General features: G+C 34.9%; 1 protein-coding gene across 1 annotated transcript in view; it reads left to right on the top strand.

Annotated features, from left to right (window-relative positions):
- LOC136041519 (exosome complex component RRP46-like) overlaps nucleotides 1–23,358 on the top strand; it is a gene marked incomplete at its 5' end in the record, with an annotated part of 363,665 nt that extends 340,307 nt beyond the window's left edge. Inside the window, 3 exons of the mRNA XM_065726225.1 lie at nucleotides 12,215–12,336; nucleotides 15,707–15,850; nucleotides 23,167–23,358. Coding sequence (XP_065582297.1) covers nucleotides 12,215–12,336; nucleotides 15,707–15,850; nucleotides 23,167–23,343 — 443 coding nt within the window. The remainder of the gene's footprint in view (nucleotides 1–12,214; nucleotides 12,337–15,706; nucleotides 15,851–23,166) is intronic.
- Between the last annotated feature and the right edge of the window lie 1,672 nt (nucleotides 23,359–25,030).

Here is a 25,030-nt window from a genome sequence, read left to right as displayed (position 1 = left end):
TGGAAATGGCATTCTCCATCTAGCTTTCCTATTCCTTGGAAAAGGTCTTTGTAATTGCTGACTATATCATCCATTTTTGTCCTGTTGAGCATATGAATGCTGTTGCAAGTGTTTTCCTCAACTTTACTGACATTCAGGACAAGTTTCTCTATGTTCAGGTCAATGTTTGACCAGAATCCAAGAATTGGCACCAAGTCAGTTTTGACAATAAAGGATGGCAAGGTTATAGTTTTCCTTGAAATGTGCTTGCAGCTCAGCAGGCATATGCCTCTGACAGTTTTTTTGAATCCACAGTTGCTAATGAGTTTCTGAGTACTTTGTTTCAGTGATGGCAGATGTGGTGAGCCATCAAAATACTAGGCAGGTAAAATCTATAAATTTATGCTTGTGCTCCTGTGTCAACTTTGAATTTTACAAGTAAGGAGTAGTTCACTTCTATGTACCAATGCTTGTGCAGTGATATGATGCTTACTTACAAGCTACAGAAAAGTCAGCAATCTTTGGCAGCAATCTCAGTACCAGCCGGCACAACACAAGAGGACACTCCAAGAAGCTACCAAATTCAAGCTCCCAATCTAAAACTCACCAAACATTCTTTTCAAGATGAGTCATAAATCATTGGAATAAACTGAATGATTCAACTTTCAGTGCTCCCTCCATCCTGTCCTTCAAAAAACAACTTGACAAAGAGTAGAAGAAGAAGCAGTGGAGGTTCGACTGGCAGTCATCAACTCAAGAGCACTACAGGTCTAGAAGACCTTAAAGCTCTCAGACGGATTAAGGTACATAAGGTAAGGTAATGTAATTTGAGCCTCATCCCCTCCCTTATTGATTTTGTTTTCTATGGCATGACATTAATTTTATGGGAAGGTAAAAGAAGTAAGTAAGATAAGGATAGTAGGCCACATTCAACAGAAAAAGGCGTCAACGGATAGATTGGGCTCTTTGACAAGGCTGCTGATGTCGAAAGGAAAGTGAGACATTAGTTAATGTAGGGGTAGGTAAACTCAGGGAAGTGTTTCACAATAAAAAGAGATTTAAAGAAATGTAAATTTTATGGGAAGGTAAAAGAAGTAAGTAATGTTGGGATGGTAGGCCGTATTCAAAAGATAAAAGGTGTCAACGGATAGATTGTGCTGTTTGACAAGGCTGCTGATGTCGAAAGGAAATTGAGACATTAGTTAATGTAGGGGTAGGTAAACCCAGATAAGTGTTTCAAAAAAAAATGTTTAAAGAAATGTAAATTTTTTGGGAAGGTAAAAGAAATAAGTAAGGTTGGGATGGTAGGCCGTATTCAAAAGATAAAAGGTGTCAACGGATAGATTGTGCTGTTTGACAAGGCTGTTGATGTCGAAAGGAAATTGAGACATTAGTTAATGTAGGGGTAGGTAAACCCAGATAAGCGTTTCACAAAATTTTTTTAAAGAAATGTAAATTTTATGGGAAGGTAAAAGAAGTAAGTAAGGTTAGGATGGTAGGCCGCATTCAACAGAAAATGGTGTCAACGGATAGATTGGGCTCTTTGACAAGGCTGCTGATGTCGAAAGGAAATTGAGACATTAGTTAATGTAGGGGTAGGTAATCTCAGGGAAGTGTTTCACAAAAAAAAGAGATTTAAAGAAGTGTAAATTGTATGGGAAGGTAAAAGAAGTAAGGCCGCATTCAACAGATAAAGAATATCAACGGATAGATTGGGCTCGTTGACGAGGTTACTGATTCGAACAAAAATTGTGACGTCACTGAATTCAGCAGGAAGAGCTTTTAAAAAGTAATTCAAAGAAGTGGAAGTTTCATGACACAAAGTGTCATTAAATAAGCCGCTTTAGATTGTTTTTTAGTGAAACGAGCTAAAGCGGAGTAGAAAGATGCACTATTCCCTTGTTTTTAGGTGTTTTTATGCTACAACGAACTTTTATAACAGTAGGCGACAAGTCCGCGTAATATATATTGTAAAGTCTCGCATAAATGCATTTAGTATGCAAGTGCTATATTCTTACTTTTTCTTTTCATTGTTTTTTTTTCAATATAGAAAGAAAAAAACAGAAACGACACTGATTCTTTTTTCATTGTAACGTGTCATTGCTGCTTCTTCAATTTGAACATGAAGTGTTCAAAGTACAAATTCAAAAATAACATTTTGTTTTGATATTTCAAACACTGAATAATTTTGTTAAGAGTAATTATAAATTAAATTGAATATTATATAAATATCTTATTGAATATTTAAATTATCCTGTACCTTTCGAATTAATAAAGTTTTTACTTTTTATTGTTTGAATAGCTCGTTTTGAATTTGATTTTATATTTTATTTGCCATAATTTCAAAGCTATACAAAAGAACAATAATGAAAAAGTTTATTTTTTAAGGGTTTTAACACGTAAAAAGATACAGAAGAGAGAATAATGAGGACTTTTTTTCCTCCAAGACAGTGAATGAACAAAACCTCTTTGAACATTTCGGCCCTATATCTAAGGGCCGTCATTAGCAAAGAAAATAATAAAAATAACACAAAAAACACTTACAATAAAAGTTTTTGGTTAAAAATACATTTTTAAAAATAGCTAATTACAGAAAGGCTGTGTGGTCTTCGTCATTATTTACGAACAAAAAGATATTCATTTCGACATGGAGGGAAATAATGTAGCCTTAATTTGATAATAGTATTAAATGGAATTTACTTTAAAACAAACATCAGCATAGAGGCAAATTAAATCTTTTGGGCTCAATCGAAACCAAAGAGTTGAACAAACAGTTTTCATTCTATCTTTAAATTAATTAAAAAAACTTATTCCACAAGACATTTTTTCAAAGAAAAGTAAACTACCACAAATCACTATCAATAAATAAATGAAACTCAAAACAAGTTAAAATTAACATGAGTAGGGCTGATAACTCCTATACCTTCTCAAGACTGGAACTCGATTTACGCTTTACTAAAAAAAAAAAAAAAAAAAACAAAAAAAAAACAAACAACAACAACAAACAAACAAACAAATGACCATGGATTGTCAGTTAAATTGTCATTTACTGTCATTTCTTCGCTAAGGCTTTGATTATTTTTCGTTTATGAAAGTAAGAAAGGTGAAAACATTTCAAGCGTATTTTGTTTTCAGTAAAGCGCAAATTGTGTTTTCATGTTGAGAGACATAGGGGTTATCAGCCCTACTCATATTAATTTTTGCTCGTTTTGAGTTTGACTCGGCCATTTGTTATAACTTCTTGTCGTTTTGAGTTTCATTTATTTACTGATAGTGATTTGTGGTAGTTTTACCCTCGGAAGATTATTTGACTTTATTTTTGCTCATTCTTGGCTTAATGGAGCTCTTTACTTATCTTTGAAAACTTGTCTAAGTGAAAAAGTTTTTTGAATTAATTCCTGTTCTTTTTTTTTTGTTGACATAGTCTTTTTCTGGGATTTTTTTTTATATCTTTTCAGTTTTCTTCTATAAGAATCCATACTATGGGTTGGTATTTGTATGTTGGAGAAACTTTTTCAATAATTCTTAATCCTGGCACAAACAGTATTTTTTAATTTAATTTTACAGCTTCTAATTGACCTGAAAAATAAAACTTAATATCATTCCCAAAAGATTTTATCTATGCTCTTTGCCAACCTGGGTACACTTACACTCTTTTATTTATTTAAATTGTAAGAATAGAAGTAGTAACAGTAGTATCCCTAGAAGTTTCAACTTAATTACCCCATTCATTCTCGATACATTGCTGAGGTGTCTTATTGGGAACAATAAGACACCGATCCTATGCTGAAAAAAAAAATAGCTGTCTCAAAATTTTGACTGGATGCCTTAAAAAAATGAATGGGCTTGAGAGAAGGGCTGCTTGACCTCCAATCTCTTGTTACTCTCGAAAAGGGCACCGGAAACTCGCACTGTAATTGGGGTTTAAGGGGGAGGAGTTCCCCTTGAGATATCCAATAAAAACTTTTAAAACAAGTAAAAACAAAGTGAAAACATTTTAAATATATTTTGTTTTCAATAAAGTACAAATTGTGTTCTGGTCTTGAGAAGACACTGGGGTTGTCATCTCTATTCATGTTAATTTTTGCTCGTTTTGAATTTGACTCAGTTATTTATTGCATGATTTAAATAAATAAAAATACATTTAAAATGTTTTAACTTTTTAAATATAATAAATTAAAAATTATTAAAACTAAGAATTATATATCAGTATATGTATACTAAAATGACAGTCCGAAGCCCTTTTTCTCAATATAGCCTAGTACAAATTATGTTTTGGTTTTGAGAAGGTATGGGGGTAGTCAGAGACATAATTTCTAGACCTTTCGACTACACTGAAGATAATGGCTATCTCAACATTTTGATTAGATGTGTTTTCAGAATTGATGGGCGTGTGGGGGGGGGGGGTGCTTGTCGCCCTTCAATCACTTTCGACTAATAAAAAGGACACTAGCCCTTTCAATTTCCAATTGATTGAGGCTTTTTCGATGTTTCAACTACAGCAAATGCCCATTTCAAAATTTATATCAAATGCATTTCGGAAAAATACGAGGTGTGGGGGAGGGGTTATTATCTCTATGATCATTCTGAATCTTAAAAAGAGCACTAGAACTTCTGATTATCAATCTAATGTGTCCCCTCCAAAAGCTTTACGATCACCCTTTCTGTATATGTTCCCAGGGCATAATTTACAACCTTTGCCCTGAAGGCTGTGGGTGGTTCTTATACACAAAGACATCATTTCCGAACCTTACAATTACGTTGAAAAAATGGCTATCTAAAAATTTGGACTGGATGGATTTGGGGAAGTCGTGGGCATGGGAGGTGGGTTAGTTGCCCTCCAATCACCCTCGATTATTAAAAGGGGCACTAGACCTTTCAATTTCCAATCAAATGAGCTCTTTTTAAAGTTGCTGAGACAACAAATGGCTATCTCTGGTATTGTCTTATCAATTACCTATTGATATTCTCCCAAGAAAAATTGGGAAACTACTAAGAACAAGTGTCTGTCCTTTAGATATCCCGTTTCCTCTTATTAGTGCTTTCAGTGACTTTCTCTCAAAGCCCTTGTCTGTTATTTTCAATGAGATTACTGAGTCTGGCCAATATCCACAAATTTGGAAACAGGGTTTCATAACCCCCTTGAAAAAGAAAGACGGAAAACCTAGTTTTGAAGGTGTTCGTCCCATTTCACTTACTCTTATATTCTCTAAAATATATGAAGGATTCCTTACGCATTGACTAAAGGAGAAAATCCTACCTCTTACTGACCTGAGACAATTCGGGAACGTCAAATCCACTTCTACTTCATAGTCAGAGCGCCAGATTCTGTATCGTGCACCCACCCATGCCGGAAGGTACAAAAATGCTGAGGACGGATCCTAGGGTAGTCGACCATGCTAAAAACGAATATCGTAGGGCGCATGTTCGCCGTTGGGGCGTTTCTGAGATAAAGGCCAAAAACGCCAAATTTAGCCTATAACTAAGTGTTACGATTCAAGATATTTTTTTGCGAGTTAGTGGGTTGAGGAATCTGGCGTAATGCCATATCAATCAAAAGATGAGATCTAGATCTACAAGAATATGATTTTTAAATAAAAAAAAACACTATTTTTTCTCTATTTACTGTAGTTTCAAAATAAGTGCTATTAGATTTGGCAAATATCTCAAAGAAAGACTAAAAACTCGAAATTTCTTCAAGGTAACAAACTGTTTTTTTCATATTCGAAAAGAAAGTTCACTCAATTCCGTACAATTTAAGCTAAAAACATATAAACTATTTTTATTTTTAAAAGGTCTGCGATTTTTCTTTGTAGTGTCACTGAAATGATCACTAGCCGTATCGTGAAAAGGAACATAATATTTTTTTTCTTCAAAGGGTAGGAATACTTCAAACTTCCTAACTGTTTAAAATTTTTAACTTTTACTTAAAAATAAAAATAAATTTAAAAAAATGTTGACTAAAAAAAGTTTTTTTTTTGAATGGACGAATATATTCTCTGGTGTACTAAGGCGTCTGCAATTACCTTTTTGGGACATGATTTGCCAGTGATACGACTGAACTATTTACTACATAAAAGAATTCTGCTTCTCAGATAGATTCAGTCGGCGCACTGGAGTTGTCTTACTCGGCCTGCCCGTAAAATTGGGTAATAGTAACTGATTAGAGACCTGTCATAATCAAAAGTAAAAGGTATCAAATAAAATTTTCAAAAATATTCCTCATTTTCTTCTTCCGAGAATTCAGATGGGGCAAGGTCAGACTCCCTGTATGCCTTCCTCGTTCCGCAGCAGGAGCATAAGCTGCAGCATCCTTTCATTTTTGAGCAGCTACAGTCTTTCCTGCATCTTCCACTTTTGCATCTGCAGTAAGATTCCAGGCTTGATGCTTCTTCACAGCTTGAGACGACCGCATCTACTCCCCCTTCAAGCATCTTCCATCCAAGGAGCAGTGGATCGGGAATGTTTGGCTGAGCCTGTACTGACGACAAGATTATCCATGTAGCGAATATGGCTCTTCATATTCATGGCTCGAAGGTGTCGTCAGATGGTGGCAGTCTTTTCACATCTTGTTTCTGGCACCGAATGTAAGCCCTTACACTGGCCAGTGAATTGAATCTGGCCTGTTTACCGCATATTTCAATGACCAGGAATTTCGATAGGTCATAAACTTCTCTAAACGTGTCGACTGAAAGCTTCCCTTCTGCATCCTTGATCCACTCCGTCACAGACGCCATTTTTGAGGCAAAAGTTGGAGACACCGTGGTGTTTAAGAAAGAAGCTTTCCCGACGCCAAATTAAAAGTTCGTTGTGTCTGCTCCTATTTGGACAAGTGGACTCCATCCGCCAGCTCGCGTACTGGGATAATGTAAGTCGAGAACTTCAAGAAAGGTTCGCTCAGTCCTTCAGCTTGAAGCTCTTCAAAAAAATGAACACAGGCTACTGCCACGTCTGTGTCGTTGGCATGCACAACGATGCTACGATGCTACAAGTGTAACGGCTAGCGTACCTAGCATGTGTCATTAGGCGTTGGTCAGCCTCTTCGTGGCTGGAGGACAAGCATTCCTCGTAGTCACGGTGCTCTGGTAAAGTTGGACAGCAGCCACGCTTGACCAGAGACACTTTGAATCTCTCCTTGAACCCACCTGAGAGAAAAAGGTTGAGTGCGTTCGGAAGCTGATCACTCATCTGCTCCCAGGCTTCATACAAGATTTCGAGAAGCCGGCTTTTAGACGCTGAGCTTGCAAGTACGGCATCCCGCTCTTCAATTTTGCTAAGAGGGGAAATCTGGAGGTTTTTCCCCTTCCCTCGTTGGAATCTGCATGGTGATTTTAAGGAGATTGACTCTCCGGTGTCCGTTAGCTTCCCAAACAGCCTGTTGTACCGATGTGAGACAATTTGGACTTTTGGAATACCCACTGGAAGATCATTAAGCAATGAAATAAGCAATCTTTCCACGAAGGATTTGACTGTATCAAACCTGGCAGGCCGATATGACCTTATCTTGGACATTAGGTCAATGATGTGTACTGTAGCTGATGATGTTTCATTGGATTTCAAAGTGGCCGGCCAAGCTGCAAGTCCTCCTTTTTTTCTTAGCCAGTTCTACAGCACAGCTTTGTTCCCCGTCCTCATTTTTCAGCCAGAGGATGTCTTGGTTGATTGTTCCGGAAGATATTCAAAAATGGATGAAGGGAAAGGAAGAATCTCTTTTGTGAGGATCTCTGCAACGGCTTTCTCCTTTTCTTCGCCGTAGCTCAACTGAGCAGTAATGATTCTCTTCAAGGCTGTTACTTCAGAGCTCAAGAGATCGGTTCTAGGGACACCCTTCACTTTTTGAGTTTTTCTCTCTGAAGGGAAAGTTCGGAGTGCAACCTTTTTCACATCGTCTTTCCTGTTGCAGAGAAAGTCCTCAACCACCTCCTTTCCTTTTGTGGCTACGCAAGCAATATCAGAAACAATCTTCTCATCGTCCAAAACTTTTGAAATCACAATATTCACTAGGTCGAAGTCCACTCTGCTGAATGGATTGCCACATGTAGTGAAAATGTCTCGAACTCTATCTCGTGACAGTTGTAATCGCGTCGTCGTCGACTGATTGTCTTCGTGATATTTCAATATCTCTGTGGATACGTTGACTACTTGCAGGAAAGCATTACTGATGGCGGCAGAAATCGGTAAGGTAAGAATCCAAGCTTCAGTCTGTCTCTCATCCATTTGTTCTCCTATTATTCCGGCCGTCGTCTTTGCATCCTTCTTCACTGTACATTCCAGTAACTGATCAGAACAGGTGGCCGTTAACCTGGTGTGCGTTCTCTTCACTGCGAAGTATCCTTTCATGAGCTTCCTGTGTACATCAGGAAAGGTTTGTGGTAAACTTCGCATGTCATATAGGTACTATATGAGACGTCTTGCATACTTTGGATGGTCAGCCACCACCAAGTATGGCAACATCTGAGCAGTTGCTGTCAAATGAAACTCTCAGTCACAGTCTCGTTGAGCTTGATTGAATTGCATCACTATTTCAAGTATTTCCAAAAACTGCCGCCAGAAAGCCAACGTGGGTGACCCATTTCGAAGGGTTTTGATGGCATTCATTATGAGAGCCAAAGTGATTAATGTATCGTTTGCCTCCTGAAGTGCAATTTGCGCGTTAGCACCGTTTGCCAATGAATTCTTGAATAACTCAATGACACTACCCAGCTGGTCCAGACGGGATAAGTCTTCTTGTGCTTCGAAGTAATACTTGGACTGGGAGTCCAAGGACTCCCAGTAGAGGGCTAGTAAGACCTGGTACAGTATACAGTAGGCATTGATAGCTTGGCTATAGCCTTTCCCTTGAAATATCTTTTTGCAAGTACCAGGAAGCAGCAGCTTTGCCTGCACTATAATCTCTTTGAGTCCGGAGCTGTCCATTATCTTACCAACTGCCTTGAGATAGTTGAGCAGGAGGTGGAAGCCTCCTATCCGTAGGATTACGTTTTTGAAGTTATTCGGGTATTTACTTTTCACTCCCTGTGCTAGCTGATAAATGAAGAGATCTTGCGTGACCACCGTATCGTCACATCCGACAGCTTTACTTATCGCCATGAACGTTCGCAGAGGTTTTTCGACTGTTGCATGGTTGTTTGGTGCTTCATGAAGGAAAAGCAAGATATTAGATTAAACATTGACAAATCAATTTCAAATCACAGATGTTCCATTTGACAAGCATTTTCACTAGAACTGGAAGTTCCAATACTAAATCTGATTGATCAATGTAACATGCCTTTTGATCAGTCCTTATAAATCTAAAGGAGTCAGTATCACCTAGTTTCTTGTGATATTTAATTTTGTAAATTACTTTCATTAAGTCTCTTACTTCTGCAAAAACATTTTTACACTCATTTTGCCAGCCAACTTTACAACACCAAAGTGCTTTTAAATATTCTATTTCTTAAAAAAAAAATTTGATCTTCCAAATTTGTGTCATATTCTTCATTATCATCCATCAGCAAATCAGTATTTGCGTCAGAATTACAGGTTGAATCAATCTGAAGTAACTATTTTTTTTATCTTGGCCTACCCGACTCACTTTTCTTTTTCATCTTCTGCTTATCAATTTCTTCTGCTTAGCTTATCAACCAACTTCCCGCTGGGTAGCAGGTTACTAAACAAAATTTCTATTATAGGGTACACTCGCTAAATAAGCTGCAGACCCCCCAGATACAATAATTTAAACTTTTTTTCTTAGCTCAATGTGTTCAAAATTAAACGGGCTTTCCTTTTTAATATAAAAAAATACTTTATCTTGAAAAAATTTCGAGTTTTTAGCTTTTCTGTTAGAAATTTGTTGATAAAAATCTGATTTTTTTTTAAACTGCAGTAAAAAGTGTACTGTTTTTTATTATTTTTTTTTTTTTTTTACAAACAAAAATAATATTCGTGTAGCCCCAAGTCGCTTCTTTCTATTGATTTAAGAGTACGCAGGATTTGACCAATCTTATCTGTAAAAAAAAATAGAATCGTCGAGCCCCATTATTGGCCAAATTTGGTGTTTTTGGCCTCTATCTCAGAAACGCTTCAACGACAAACATGCGCCCTACGATATTTGATTTCAGCATGGTCGACTACCATGGGATCCACCCTTAACATTTTTGTACCTTTAGGCATGGGTACTAATCGAAATAAGCGAGATACAGAATCTGGCGCACACACATTACCTTGTTATTTTTATTGACTCAATTAGAAAAATTCTCGAAAAAGCTAATTGCTGGCTAAATTTAATTTCCATTGACCTTCAAATAGCATTTGACCTTTTAACAACAATATTTTGGTTGAAAAACATGTAACTGATTTCAATATTGATGCTTTCCTTGTTAAATTGGTTGCCCCTTTTTATTGATAGATCACAGGTAGTCAAATATCAGATATTTCTGATTCTTCCTTTAAATTACTCGGGGTTACAATTTCCTCTAATTTAAAGCGGGATATCAGCGTTAAATATATTGTCCATAAAGCTAATGCGCCCGTGTCTCTCCTTAAGCTCTTGAATAAATTTAACGTTCCCCCGTCCCATTCTTTATAGGTCTATACTTCCTTTGTCCGCCCACATCTTGAATATGCAAGTCCAGTTTGGCATCCTGGCATCTCCTCCCATGATGAACCAGGAAAAATTTAATCCATTCAAAAAAGAGCCCAGAGAATAATTTTTAAAGAAGCTAAGGTACCATACTCGCTCTTTCTAAAAAGGCTAAGCTGGAAACTCTTGAGCACAGGAGAGGAGCGTTGTGCCTCCGTTTTGCAAAAAAATAATTTTCAAAAACATTTTCACCAAAGACACTCCTCATCCAGACACTGCCAGCCACGTACTGTTTCTGAACCCGTTCCTATCTTGTCCCTCATCCGTTGATTAACCTCCAGGTATGAAAGCACCTTCGTCCCCTTCATTACTGATAAAAATAACCGCTTTTTTTCTTTTCTTTTTTGGCGATACCCTAGTTTTATGTTTGTTTGATTTTTTCCCTCCCCTTTAATTATATGTTCTCTATTAAACCTTTTCAACGACATTCTTTCCGACATTCTGCCGCATAATTTTTTTTTTACTAATGAATGTCTTTGCCTTTCTGATTTTGTTGTTTTTGACATTGTTTAGCCAGCTTTTTAGTTGTTGTACTATTTTTATAATTTTATTTTTATATGATTTTATGATTCTGAAATGCAAATTTGGTCCTTCAGGGCTTGTGATAGTCATTTTTTGAAATTAAATATCTTATCTCAAATTTCTATCAGATGCGTTTTTGCAAAAAATGAAGTCTGGGGGGGAGCTATCCACCCTCCGATCACTCTGAATCTTAAAAATGGCACAAAAACTTTCTTGCCCTAGAACTTATAAAAAAATTGAAAAAATGTACCTTCGATGAAATATTTGGTATTTATTATATAGTATTATTTTATATTTTGCTATTTTAATATTTATGTTATTTTATGCTTCTACATATATTCATTATTATTATTATTTTTATTAATTATTATTTATTATTTCATGATTTGTTTGTTATTTTATTATTTACTATATTTAATATGTTGAAATTTTTTCTACACTGCTCTCATTGCTCTTGACACAGTGGCAGAAAACGCCCGATTTGAAAAATAATGGGTCTTCTATGTGTTTTTTTTTTGCTTCTGTGTACTTTACTTTTTTTTTATTGACTTTGATTTTTATTGACTGCTTCCTCATCAACACCCCGCTCTTTACGCTAAAGTTTTTTTACTGTTTTAGAAAGAAGAACTGAGAGAAAGAGTCAAACTTTAGCGTAAAGAGCGGGGCGTTGATGAGGAAGCAGCCTCTTTCATATACGAAGTAATTTCTGTGCGTTTTAAGTTTTGATGTCACTCCTTACTTTCAGTTGAAAAAACTTGTTTTTTTTTATTTAATAAAAAAAAAGAAACGAAATGAATCTGTTAATCCTGATCCCGATTCCTGAGCTGATGATGAATAATTCTTTTGCTTTGTTTGCCTTTTCTTTTTTTAACGTGGAGATCCAAAGACGAAAAAAAAATTAGCTCTGTTCCCTATATCATTCGTGTTTTTTTTTGCAAATTATAGAATGATTTTGCAAAGAAATGAGTCTGCTAATAGCTGGTAGCAACTGTTTAGTTGAAACTTTCTTGTTTTTTTTACATCTTTTAATTTTAACAATATCACTTGTTTTATCTTCTTCTTTTCTTATTTTATGTTTTTGTTTTTTTCCAGAGCTGATAGATAGACGAAGAGAAAACTTGATAGTGCGAATTTGTGAGAAAGCACTAATATTAGGCCATCATCCAAGGACAGCTATAATTATCACAGTCCAAGAATTGCAGAATGACGGTGGGGTAAGAACATTTTCAACATTTCAAATTCCTGCTGCCCATACCACAAGCAGTATATAATTTATTATATATTAATATAATTATATTATATGTATTATATATTATATTATATATAATATATATATAAGTATTAATTATATAATTTAAAACTTGTTATTTCTGTAAATCTTTGCTAAAAACAGGACATAATACTCTCCTGCTACTCAGAGCAGTGGTGGCTTTCAGTTGAGAACTCAATATTTTAGGAAATCTAAGCTAAAGATATGGCACAAAAATTTGGCTAAACTATGACGCGACACTGCCCTGCTGCTCATAGTAGCCGCAGGACACAATTTTATGACGCAATATATCCACTAATATTGGCTAAACGACACGAGACCGTAAGCTGGCTAAAATATGACACAATACCCCCTGCTGCTTATAACGATGGTGGCATAATATTTTAGTGCCCAATATTTAGTAAATTTTGGCTGAAGCAGCGACACCATACCCTAAGTATGATAAAATACCCTTTTGCTGCTCATAAGAGTAGTGGGATATTTTTTTACGACTCAATATTTCATAAATCTTGGGCTAAAGACACAACAATACAATGCTGTTGCTCATAGTAGGAGTTTCCTACAATTTCTAAGCTCAATATGTCAGTAAATTTTTATTGAAGCTACTACACCGTACCCTGGCTAAAATACGACAAAATACCCTATTGCTACTCGTAAAAGCGGTGACATATAGTTTTACAACTTAATATTTCATAAATCTTGGGCTAAGGTAACAATATAATGCTGTTGCTCATAGCAGGATTTATTATATTTAAATATGTATGTTGTATACATGCAATGGTATACAACAGGAAATCATGGGAGGATAAATAATTTGTTAAGTTTGATATCCTAAGAACTTCACTTTCAATTTGGCAACTTTAACTCAGTAAAATTCATTTTCTACTTAATAATTAAATTTCTGGTAATCTTAGTAGGTATCAACTTCCTTCTGTTATTTCTTAGAGATTGAGATTCTTGTGAAGGCACCAGATTTACTTAACTGCTAATGAATGTAGGCTTTGAGAGTTGTTCGATCACACTTTTTCCATAGATATGTGTGTTGTATACATGCAATGATATTCAACAGAAAATCATGGGATAATAAATAATTTGTTAAGTTTGATTTCCTTGGCACTTCACTTTCAATTTGGCCGCTTTAATTCAGTAAAATTCATTTTCAACTATAAAATTTAATTTTCTGGTAATAATAGCTTATCGACTTCCTTTATTTATTTCTAAGAGATTAAGATTGTTGTTAAGGTACCAGATTTTCATAACTGCTAATGAATGTAGACTTTGTGAGTTAAAGCTTGATCGTATTCCTAAAAGAAGGCTGCAGAGAATTTTATTGGGTTGCGAGAGCAACGCCTTGGTTTGTCGTGTCTTTTTTTTGTTTTGTTTTTTTCATAGCCTAGCACCCCGATTTCATCTTTTTTTAGGAAGTGGTAAGTTTGTAACCTCAGCGGTTTGTACAAAAAGTGTAGACCTTAGGCCGGATTGATGAGTATGACTTTGCATTTGGAAAGCTTTGTAGAACTCTTGCCTGGGGCCAAAAATCTATTGTTTCTACCCATATCTCTTCGTGAATGCAGCTGAGTTTATCCTTCGGTTTTTTGCACTTGGGATTGTGGTAGAGAAATGGTATCAGATTTGCCTCTTTAACTTTAAAAGTTCTCTCATTACTACAGAAATTAGAGTTTATCCTTTGCTCCTTTCTAAGTGATGACGTTAGAAACTTGGCCAATGGCAAAAAACTCAACTTTTGAACTAAGAAAGATAGATTTTTCTTTTTCGACGGCAGTCGATAGCTCTTGATGAGCTGATCAAAGTGTATGTCATCCATTTTTTGGTAGAAAAATTCCTTCATGAGATATGCCAGTTTGAAAGTTTAAAGGGGTTGACAACTTCAGGAGTGAGGTACACACTGAAACCAATAATTGGCCGATACCAACTGTGAGACATATAGGGGAGTTTTAAGCAACAGTCAGCTGTTAGCTCATAATCATCTTCGGCAATTAGGGGTTCGCAAGTTTTGCTAATTGGTGTACCTATTATTTGTTTCCGGTGTATTTGATGGTAAGACCAATTTGGTTCCAGTGGTAAGACATGTAAGGGACTTGTAAGTAATAATCGGCTGTTAGGCTACAATCATCTTCAGCGATGAAGGGTTTGCAACTTTTGCTAGTTGTAATGAGGAGTTTACAACTTGTGCGAGTTGGTGTACCTAGTATTTATTTTAAGCTCCTTACAGATTAACAACTTCAGCGTTTAATCGAAGCGAGGTAGCAAAACCAAAGTGTTGCTCTCATAACACTTCATCGGCGAAGCCGAACAAAGGTTGCCGCAACACCTCACGTTGCCCATGCAACGTAGATCAAGTTTAGTTTAATTTTGTAGTCTAGTTGCAGCTAATGTTACTGACCTGTTTGGTTTTGCTTTCATTTTATTACTTCGTTGGATACTCTCCAATCTACCAACTACCCAGTGCTTCTTTTTTATCTCTTCTTTATGTTTCTCTGTTGTTCTTTTTCATCACACTTGTATATTATGATATTTGGTTACCGATAGTGGTTGATTTGTTTTCTGTGTTAAATTTAACCCAGCCATTTAGCTCTATTCTCTGCTGGGCAATATTTATTTTTCTGTTTAAAAAGCTTTCCCAACTTAAAGCGAAAGTTGTAAATACCACAATACCATTCATTCTGTTACTTTAATATTCTGAACTGGACATGAATTGTGATTTTGCTATTTGTTGTAGAATAGATTTGCGAAGCGAAAAAGTTATTGTTGGTTTAAATAAAGTACAGTTTTGGATATTTCCTAAAATTCTGGATTTTTTATTTTAAAGAATTTTAGAATCATGAATTTTTTCAAAAGAATGATTATTGTAAAAAGCTCGACATAAAGGACGAAAACACAGGTCATTTTTTAAATCCGCACGCCGAATAACTCAGCAAAAAACTCCATCAAAGACTTCTCTTGTATTTTTCCAAGACTTAGATTTTACAGGCTTGTTTGATTAATCTATTTCTTAGTTTTGTCGGTGTTAGTATTGCTGACCCTTTAATTTTTCTTTGATTATATTATTCCCAGTTGAATGCTCTCCAATCTACCTGCTATCCGCCACTTCTTTTTCTTTTGTTTTCATTATTCTTTTTCTGTTTTTCTTTCTTCGTACTATCTTGTATTAATTTTACCTGTATTTCCTCTTTACTTCATTCTGGTATTTGCTCATTGAAACTTATTTTATTTATGCTATATGCTGTTTTCCCCACCCCCTTGAGCTATTTTCTCAACTGGGAATTGTTTATTTTTCTGTGTTTTTTTTATAGCTTACAGCAGCCGCTGTAAATGCCACATGCCTTGCACTTTTAAATTCTGGCCTGGACATGAATTATCTCTTTGCTGCAGTTTGTTGTGGAATAGATTCACGAACCGAAAAACTAATTGTTGATCCAGATAAATCCCAGTTACAGGTAAGCAGAACTCAGGTTGTCAATTGATTGTTTGCTTTCTGCGATAGTATGCGCCGAGAATTTTCCATAATATTGCTTTGGATAATTTATGAATAGCATAATTGAATGAAGATAATTTGAATGCACATAATTGGAAAATTGAATAATTATTTTTAAGTTTCTTATAGTTTTTTTGAAATGAATAATTGTTAGTTGCTTGTTGTAGGTCTAAATAAATCACACTTATAGGTTAAGCAAAACTTTGGCAATCGATCAATTTTGCTCTCTGCTATTTCCATGAAATGCATTTGTAAATGGAACATCGAACCATATATTTATTTTGAATAAGCCATTATTAATACAAGTAAATCCCAGTTACTGGTTGGCAGAGCTATAGCCATCAATTTAATTTTGATTTGTGATATATGCTGTTTAATGCGAGCTATGGGCTGAGTATTTACGAGCTCGAGTAATGCATGTTTGTATATAATTATTCTACGTTAGTTATCTGTAATCAATTTCTTTGCATTCTTCTATTTTTATTTTTAATTTGCTTCGAGTTTCATATTTTTAAATACCAGCTCTTGCTACTAATTTAATCATAATTTTTACTAATTAAATCTTTTTGAATACGAACATGGATTAATATTGTCGATTATTCGCGTAAAGCCTTTCTTATTTCTTTTGTACAGAAACTTGTAGTTTTATTGTTTTCATTCGTTTGCAGAAAATGCTGCTTTGATTTTCAAGAATTTAGCGAGTAACAGATAGTTATACTTGAAACTGGAAAATGCCACTAAAATAAACGCATTAGTACACGTATGAACTCAGGAATTGCCTAAGTGAAATTACTAGTAATCTGAGCAAAAAGATCGCTTTGTTCTTCTAATAACCTCTGTGAATTGTTTCATGTAATGGACTTGTTAACAAACAAACTTTATAAGATACTAGTTGAGCATATACAATTTTGTTCATCTGAGTTAGAATTACAGATAGAAACTATAGAACTAGAAGAATAAGTATGGCACAAAAAAAAACAACATTCAAATATTTCCCACCACAGCCCGGTATATAACAGTCCGTTTTCTTTTTTGTTTAGCCTACCCATTAATGACCGTCATCAAACAGCTCGTGGTAACGAACTGTAGTAAGGAGCGACCCAGCTCAATAGTAAACGAAACTGTAAAAACGGAATTTTGATACTGATAGATACATCAAAATAATCGGATTTCTATGCTGATTTTAAACATATAAATTTAAATATTAATAAAAACACATGAAATTTAATCTTACTCATCAAAAGTTACGAGCCTAACAAAATTTGCCTTATTTTGGAAAATAGGGGTAAACACTCTCTAAATGTCATAGAATTTCTACACCATCGCATTCAGCGTATCAGAGAACCCTACTGTAGAAGTTTCCAGCTCCTATCTACTAAAATATGGAACTTAGTATTTTTTGCCAGAAGACCGATCACGGGTGCGTGTTTATTTGTTTGTTTTTTCCCAGGGGTGATCGTATCGACCAAGTGGTCCTAAGATGTCGCGAGAGGGCTCATTATGACGGAAATCAAAAGTTCTAGTGCCCTTATTAAGTGACAAAAAAATTGGAGGGCACCTAGGCCCCCTCCCACGGTCATTTTTTCCAAAGTCAACAAATCAAAATTTTGAGACAGCTATTTTGCTCAGCATAGTCGAAAAACATAACAACTATGTCTTTGGGGCTGACTTACTCCCCCACAGTTCCCAGGGGAGGGGCTGCAAGTTACAAACTTTGACCAGTGTTTACATACAGTAATGGTTTTTGGGAAGTCTACATACCTTTTTAGAGGGATTTTTTGGTTTTTTTTTTGGGGGGGGGAGGTGAGGGGAGGGGTTACATGGGAAGATCTTTTCCTTGGAGGAATTTGTCACGGGGGAAGAGAAATTCCATAAAGGAGGCACAGGATTTTCTAGAATTATTAAAAAAAAAAAAAAAACAAAGAACAAATAACTATGAAAAAGTTTTCTTCAACTGAAAGTAAGGAGCGGCATTAAAACTTAAAACGAAAAGAGATCAATACGCATACGAGAGGTTCGTCTCCTCCTAAATACCTCGCTCATTGCGCTATAGTATTTTTTAGTAATTTCAACTATTTATTCTATGGCCTTTGTGATTCAGGGGTCATTCTTAAAGAATTGGGACAAAATTAAAGCTTCAGTGTAAAGAGCGAGGTATTAACGAGGGGGCAACCCCCCTCATATATATAATAAAAATATACGGATATAGAAGTTTGTTACGTGATATTCGTAAGTTACGTATATTTTTTACTAATAAAAACGTTCGTTAAAAATTAAAAGATCTAATTGCCTTTTTAAGCAACCGAAAAATTGGAGGGCAACTAGGCCTCTTCCCCCACTCCTTTTTCTCAAAATCGTCCGATCAAAACTAAGAGAAAGCAATATAGCAAAAACGATTAATACGCAAGTTTCGTTTTAATTACTCATGTGCGGAGAGTCAAAATCAAACATGCATTAATTCAGAAACGTTCCGAAATTAAATAAAAAAACAATTTTTTTTTTAACTGCAAGCAAGGAGCGATATTAAAACTGAAAACGAACAGAAAGTACTTCGTGTATGAAAGGGCCTGTATACTTCTGAGCCAATGCCTTACAACGGCCAGAACATTTTTGAAAAGCTTTCCATCCACAATCTAACTGGGTGCTTTGATCTAAGGAGAGTGATCTTTGTTCTAAGAGTTTTTATTTCTAGCGTTTGCTGTTCCATCTTTTAGTTTTTACAATATAAGCTTGGGATGGGCGATCTCATGGTATAATTTACTTGAGAAATTTCTTGTTATGTAAACATTAATATTTTAAAGACTAGCAAAAAAGTGCGCGGGGATTACAGTTCAGTTTAATCTTTACAAGTATAATATTTCAGTTTTTACAATATAAATGTTGTGCAATCTCATGGTATAGACTTGATTCGTTCAAATTGTCAAATAAAAAAAAGTTTTTTAACTGAAAGTAAGGAGCAACATTAAAACTTAAAACGAACAGAAATTCCTCCATATAAGAAACGGACTGTTCCCTCCTCAACGCCCCGCTCTTTACGCTAAAGTTTTAACCGTTTTGAAAAGTAGAATTGAGAGAAAGAGTCAAACTTCAGCGTTGAGGAGGGCGTTGAGGAGGGAACAGCCCTTTTTTATTTTGTATTTTTTGCCAGAAGAAAGATCACGGATGCGCTTTGATTTGTTTATATGTTGTTTTTTCCCCAGAGGTGATCGCATCGAGCCCGTGGTCCTAGAATGTCGTGAGAGGGTTAATTTTAACGGGAATTACAAGTTCTAGTGCTCTTTTTAAGTGACCAAAAAATTAGAGGGCAACAAGGCCCTCTCCCACGCTCATTTTTTCCCAAAATTATTGGATCAAAATTTCAAGAGAGCCATTTTGTTCAGCATAGTCAAAGAATCTAATAACTATGTCTTTGAGGACGACTAATCCCCCACAGTCCCTGGGGGAAGTTCTGCAAGTTATGAACTTTGCCAATTGTTTAAATATAGTATTGGTTATTGGGAAGTGAACAGACGTTTTCAGGGGGATTTTTTTCTGGTGGTGAAGAGGGGGTTGTGTAAGAGGATCTTTCCATGGGGGAAGAAAATTTCCAAGAAGGAAGGAGCTGGATTCTCCAGCATTATTTAAAAAACAATGAGAAATTAAATTTAAAAAAAGAAGTTTTTTCAACTGAAAGTAAGGAGTAAAATTAAAACTTAAAACGAAGTGACATTATTATGCATATGAGGGAGTTCATTCCCTCCCCAATACCTCGCTCTTTACGCTGAAGAAATTTTTAGTAATTTCAAAAGAGCTATTTATTTTAATTATACGGCTTTTGTTATTTAGGGGTCATTCTTAAAAAATTGGAACAATATTCGAACTTTAGTGTAAAGAGCCAGGAACTAACGAGGGGGCGAAACCCCTCATATACATAATATAGAAGTTTATTGCGTAAGTCAATTTGTAGGTGACGTATACTCATTACCTATAAAATACGTTCTTAAAATAAAATTAAAAGTTCTAGTGGACTTTTTAAGCAACCAAAAAAATCGGAGGGCAACCGGGTCCCTCCTTTGCCCCTTTTTTCTCAAAATCATCCGATCAAAACTTTGAGAAAGTCATTTAGCCAAAAAAGTAAAATTAATATGCAAATTTCGCTTTAATTATTCATGAACGGTGAACAAAAATGGAAACTTTAATTTAAAAACATTAAGAAATTAAATTGAAACAAAACAAGTTTTTTTCAAGAAAAGTAAGGAGCAACATTATAGAATGAACAGAAATGTTTACGTATATGATGGATTTCGTCCCCTCCTCAATACTTCGCTCTTAACGCTGAAGTATTTCTTAGCAATTTCAAAAGAGCTATTTATTCTGATTATGAGGGGGGCGAACCCCCTCATATTTGTAATAAAAATATACAAATATAGAAGTTCGTTACTTAAGTTTATTTCGTAAGTTACGTATATTTATTACTAATAAAAACGTTCGTGAATAAAATGAAAAGTTCTAGTGGCCTTTTTAAGTGACCAAAAAACTGAGGGGCAACTAGGCCCCCTCCTCTGCGACTTTTTTTCTCGAAACCATCCGATCAAAACTTTGAGAAAGCAATTTTGCCAGAAAAGTAAAATTAACATGCAAATTTCGTTTTAATTATTCATGTACGTTGAGCCAAAATCAAAACCTGCATTAATTGAAAACGTTCAGAAATTAACTGAAGTTTTTTTTAACCGAAATTAAGGAGCGACATCAAAACTTAAAACGAACAGAAATTATTCCGTATATGAAAGGGGCTGTCCCCTCCTCAATACCCCGCTCTTTACGCTATTGTTTTTTTTTAGTAGAGTTTATGGGCTGAATATCATAGATAATGCTTGCTTCGAAGGAGTTTTCTATTTAACTAAGTAACCGAATTATATTGGAATGGGCGCATCCGCGAGATGCCTATGCTTGTCCGAAGTCCAAAATGGATCGTTCCGTTTCCTCGCTAATAGTTCGAAAGCCAAAAGGATTAGAAAATTCATTCATCTCTCCCAACACATTTTCAATTACCTCATACGCTTGAATTCAAGTTTTTAGTCACTGATAAATTAATTTATCTATTACTATATAATCCATTTGTTAATTTATTATTAACCTTATTTTCTCCCAAGCCTGGTCGGTTAAAATTAAGTTTCTGCAATAATAATTCCTTTCAACATCCTTGAACCCGAGTTTTTAGCCGTAGATTAAACTATTAAGATCTAATCAATCTATAAATTGGATAATACCTTATTTTCTCTGAAACCTAACTGCTAAAATATTTATCGTGTACTAATAGCCCCTCTTAACACGCTTTGGGATTTCAGGAATAAAGAATATACCCAGTCACTTCACACCGTTTTTTTTTTCTCTCTTTTTTCTGTCCAAGATAATTGTATATAGGCATGTTTCTATGAGTAAAGGCTGCTATTTCGTAATGTAAACTACTTTACGCAAGAATGTAAAAGGGTCTATTATTGGTCACCTTAAGAATAGTCCACCAATCTGAATCAAGTTTAAATTCTTACGGAATTTAAGCAGACCAGTGAAATAGACAAAAACTTATGTTTGGTGTAGTCTTAGCCTAATTTAAGTGCGAACCAATGCAAATTTCTAAACGTAAGAATAGTTGTTTCTCTTATGCTGGCCTGCTTTCATTTAAGTTAAATGTACAAGTAGATTGATTCAGCAATAAATTTGAACAATAAAAGACACATACATTATGATTCCTCCCCCTCCCCGCCTTACGTCAGACTCTGGCCAGAATTACAAGGAGGGCAGAAAAGCACAAAACACAAAAAATATACACTAAAAGAAGCAAATGACGAACTGCTGCCCGTCACGCATTACCTGACAAAAACCAAGCCAGTGCGAAGTACCGTCCACAATAAATAATTCCGATATGCCATTCCAACTTGGCCCAGGCATCCACATAACGGAATCACTTACAAAATAAAAAAAATAAAAATAAAACTACAAATTTGAGGGTATAGTTGGTAAAATCCCATGCGGCAAAAAACTACAAATTTGAGGGAGGGTAGGGTTGGCACTTTTTGGCTGTTTCTGGCAGTGTTCCATGCTGCACGAGTAGCAGTTAGGGGGCTAATATCTGACCTGACTTATGGAATTCCAATATTGTCAGAAATACGAAGAGGGCCAGTAGATTGAACAGTCGTCAATAAGTAGATAGGACTAAACTAATTAGTTTCTTGTATTTTGTCATGCAGCTTTGACAGCTAGAATATCTATATTTATTTTTCTATTTATGTTGGAAATTCTATATAATACATTAAAATTCAGAATAAGGAAAATTCAATGTAAACGGATAAATAAAATGAACTGAATCTAATTTGTAATACTTGCCACAAAGAATAAATATAGTTTTTTTCTTTCAGAACAAATCACTAGCTTTCTTTTTTGGCGCTTAACCTCCCGATCTCGTCTAATAAATTAAGAAAATAAGGATTCTCTTCGTTAAAAAAAAAAAAAAAAAAAAAAAAAAAAAAAAAAAAAAAAAAAAAAAAAAAAAAAAAAACTGTGAGAAAAAAAGTTTGGTAGACCAAGTAACAATAAAGACAAAAAGGTAGTTATCCAAAGAACAATTACCAACCATATTATACAGACATGTTTATTTATATCTTTCCACTAATGCTTATTTTTCCGCTTACATTTACCGTAGTTAAAGCTTTTTCTTTAACTACCATAGTTGAAGTATTTTTCCATTTATATTGGTGTTTCAGTGTATAATTTATATTCAATATAAAATTCAATACATTTATATTCAATATAATATATTCAAATTGAAAATACATGAATATTTGATATAAACGGATTAATAAAATGAGCTGAATCTAATATGTAAAACTTATCACAAAGAATAGACCCAGTAATTTTGTGGAGAGCAAAGCACCTTCTTATTTATCAATTAAGATAAATGAGAATTTCCTTCTTCGAAAAAAATAGTAAGAAAACAGTTGGTTTAATCAACAACAACAGAAAAACAACAACAACAGGGTAATTACCAAAGGACCAAGTACCAGGCATATCACACACACACACACACACACACACATATATATATATATATATATATATATATATATATATATATATATATATATATATATATATATATATATATATATATATATATATATATATATATATATATATATATATATATATATATTTGCATTATAATCTTCCTAAGACCTGTTTTTCTAGTTATATTGGTTTACATTTACTGATCAGTAGTTAAAGCTTTCTATTTTCTTTCAGTTTTGTCGTGCAGCTTTTACATTTGTTTTTGAAAGCCAAAATTCTCGTAATTTTTCAGTTGAGACCGAGGGCAGTTTCTCAGATGATGAATTACAAAAGGCCCTGAATGCCTGCCAAGAAGTTAGCAGTGAAGTGATCGAATTTTATAGAGATTTGTTAAAAAAAATGGGTGTCTAATTCATTCCTTTTACTTTACTTAAATAGCTGTTATAGCTCTCGAAAGAGAACTCTAATTTATGCCACTTTTAGAATCACAAAGAGCCCCCCCCCCATAAAAAGGGCCACTTGTTAAATTTACAAACGAAATAGGGTACGAAGGAGTTTGAAAATCTGTTGGTACTTGATAAATTTTAGTTTATTCCGATGCCTAGTAAGTCTGCTGATTGGTGCGCAAGGTGGGAGAGTAGATTGGTGTTTTCCGTTTGGTAATATCGCATGTAGTAAGCCTACTGATTAGTGCAGAAGGTAGGAGAATAAATTGGTTTTTCTCCTATCGATTTTCTAAATTTCATTGTCAGGTCAAGTCTTCAACCGAGCAAAATCGTTCAAGAATTCAAGGATACTTTCGTAGTTTTTCTTTTTCAATAAGTGATGCAGTTTTTTTTACCTAAGGCTTTACGTTTCATATAAAAGATAACCCCCTCAAAAGATATTCAAAGACTAATTCCCAAACAAAATTTCGGGATTATAACATTGGGAGGGAATATTTCTTTGAATTTTTTTTTTTAAGCACATAAAAAGCAATAATTGTATGTATCTTAAAATCGCAAATTTTGGAATAAAGAGCTAAAGGAAATGATCAGAAATGATCAAATGACCAGTACAGGACGGGGACCAATACATCTTCTAAAGTCTGCACAAAGCTCTGAAACTAGCTTAGAACCGGACAGAAAGAAGTCCCTGGGACTATCGTTTACTAGGCTGCAATTTTCTTCGAGGGGCGCCACTCCACATGGTCACCCTGCAGCCCATTTTACAGCCATGGTTCTGGTTATGATAACTCGTGAAAGGTCATTTCTGATCATTTCATTGATCGTGAATAGTCAGAATGTTGTCATTAAAACCGAGGGTTGATTCTCACAAGCTGAATTAAAGAAGGACCTGAAAAGCTGCCCAGAAGCCAGCTACGAAGTCATTAAATTTTATTAGAGATTTGTGGAAGAAATACTGAAATGAGGGTCTCACTTTTTTTCTCTTCTATTTAGCACAAGTAATTTTAAGCTGATAAAAAGCTCTTCTTAAAGCTATATACAATTAAAAGCGAATAATTTATGTCCATACATTCCTTTTTAAGGTAGAGGGAGGGGTTTTGAAACTTAGAACCCCTTCTCCTGGCAACGCTGCTGAAATTAGCAGAAGTACATTGGAAGTACCATTGTACTAAAAGTAGCCCCTACACATGGACTTAGCTTGATGGCAAGGATGCTAGTGTCCGGGGGAACCAATTCACGAAAATGTAGAGGAAGGTAAAATTAAAAAAAAAATACAAAGTAACTTTGTATTTTCATGCTAAAGATAATCCCAACAAAAACTATTCAAAAGCCGTTCAAAAACTGATGTAACGGTTTTTTATATGTTCCACTTAATAAACCTTCACTCTAGACACGTTGTGAACTTTTTTTTTGACGTGCGATGTAACTTTTTGATCCAAAGTTATACATTTTTCATTCAAAAGATAATTCAAAGAAAAACTATTGAAAAGCCTTTTAAAAATGCGACTCCAAAGACGTTGAGAATGTACGATGTAATCTGTGACCCAAAGGCTTTACATTTTCATGCAAAGGATAATCCTAAGAAAAACGATTCAAACATATTCAACACTTATCGAAAAGTCTTTTTTTATGTAGCTCTTAAAAACGCGACT

Source organism: Artemia franciscana, unplaced genomic scaffold (assembly GCF_032884065.1).
Source record: "Artemia franciscana unplaced genomic scaffold, ASM3288406v1 PGA_scaffold_23, whole genome shotgun sequence".
NCBI lineage: Eukaryota > Metazoa > Arthropoda > Branchiopoda > Anostraca > Artemiidae > Artemia > Artemia franciscana.
The sequence above is the reverse complement of the archived record's forward strand: the minus strand, read 5'-3'. Positions and strand labels throughout refer to the sequence as shown.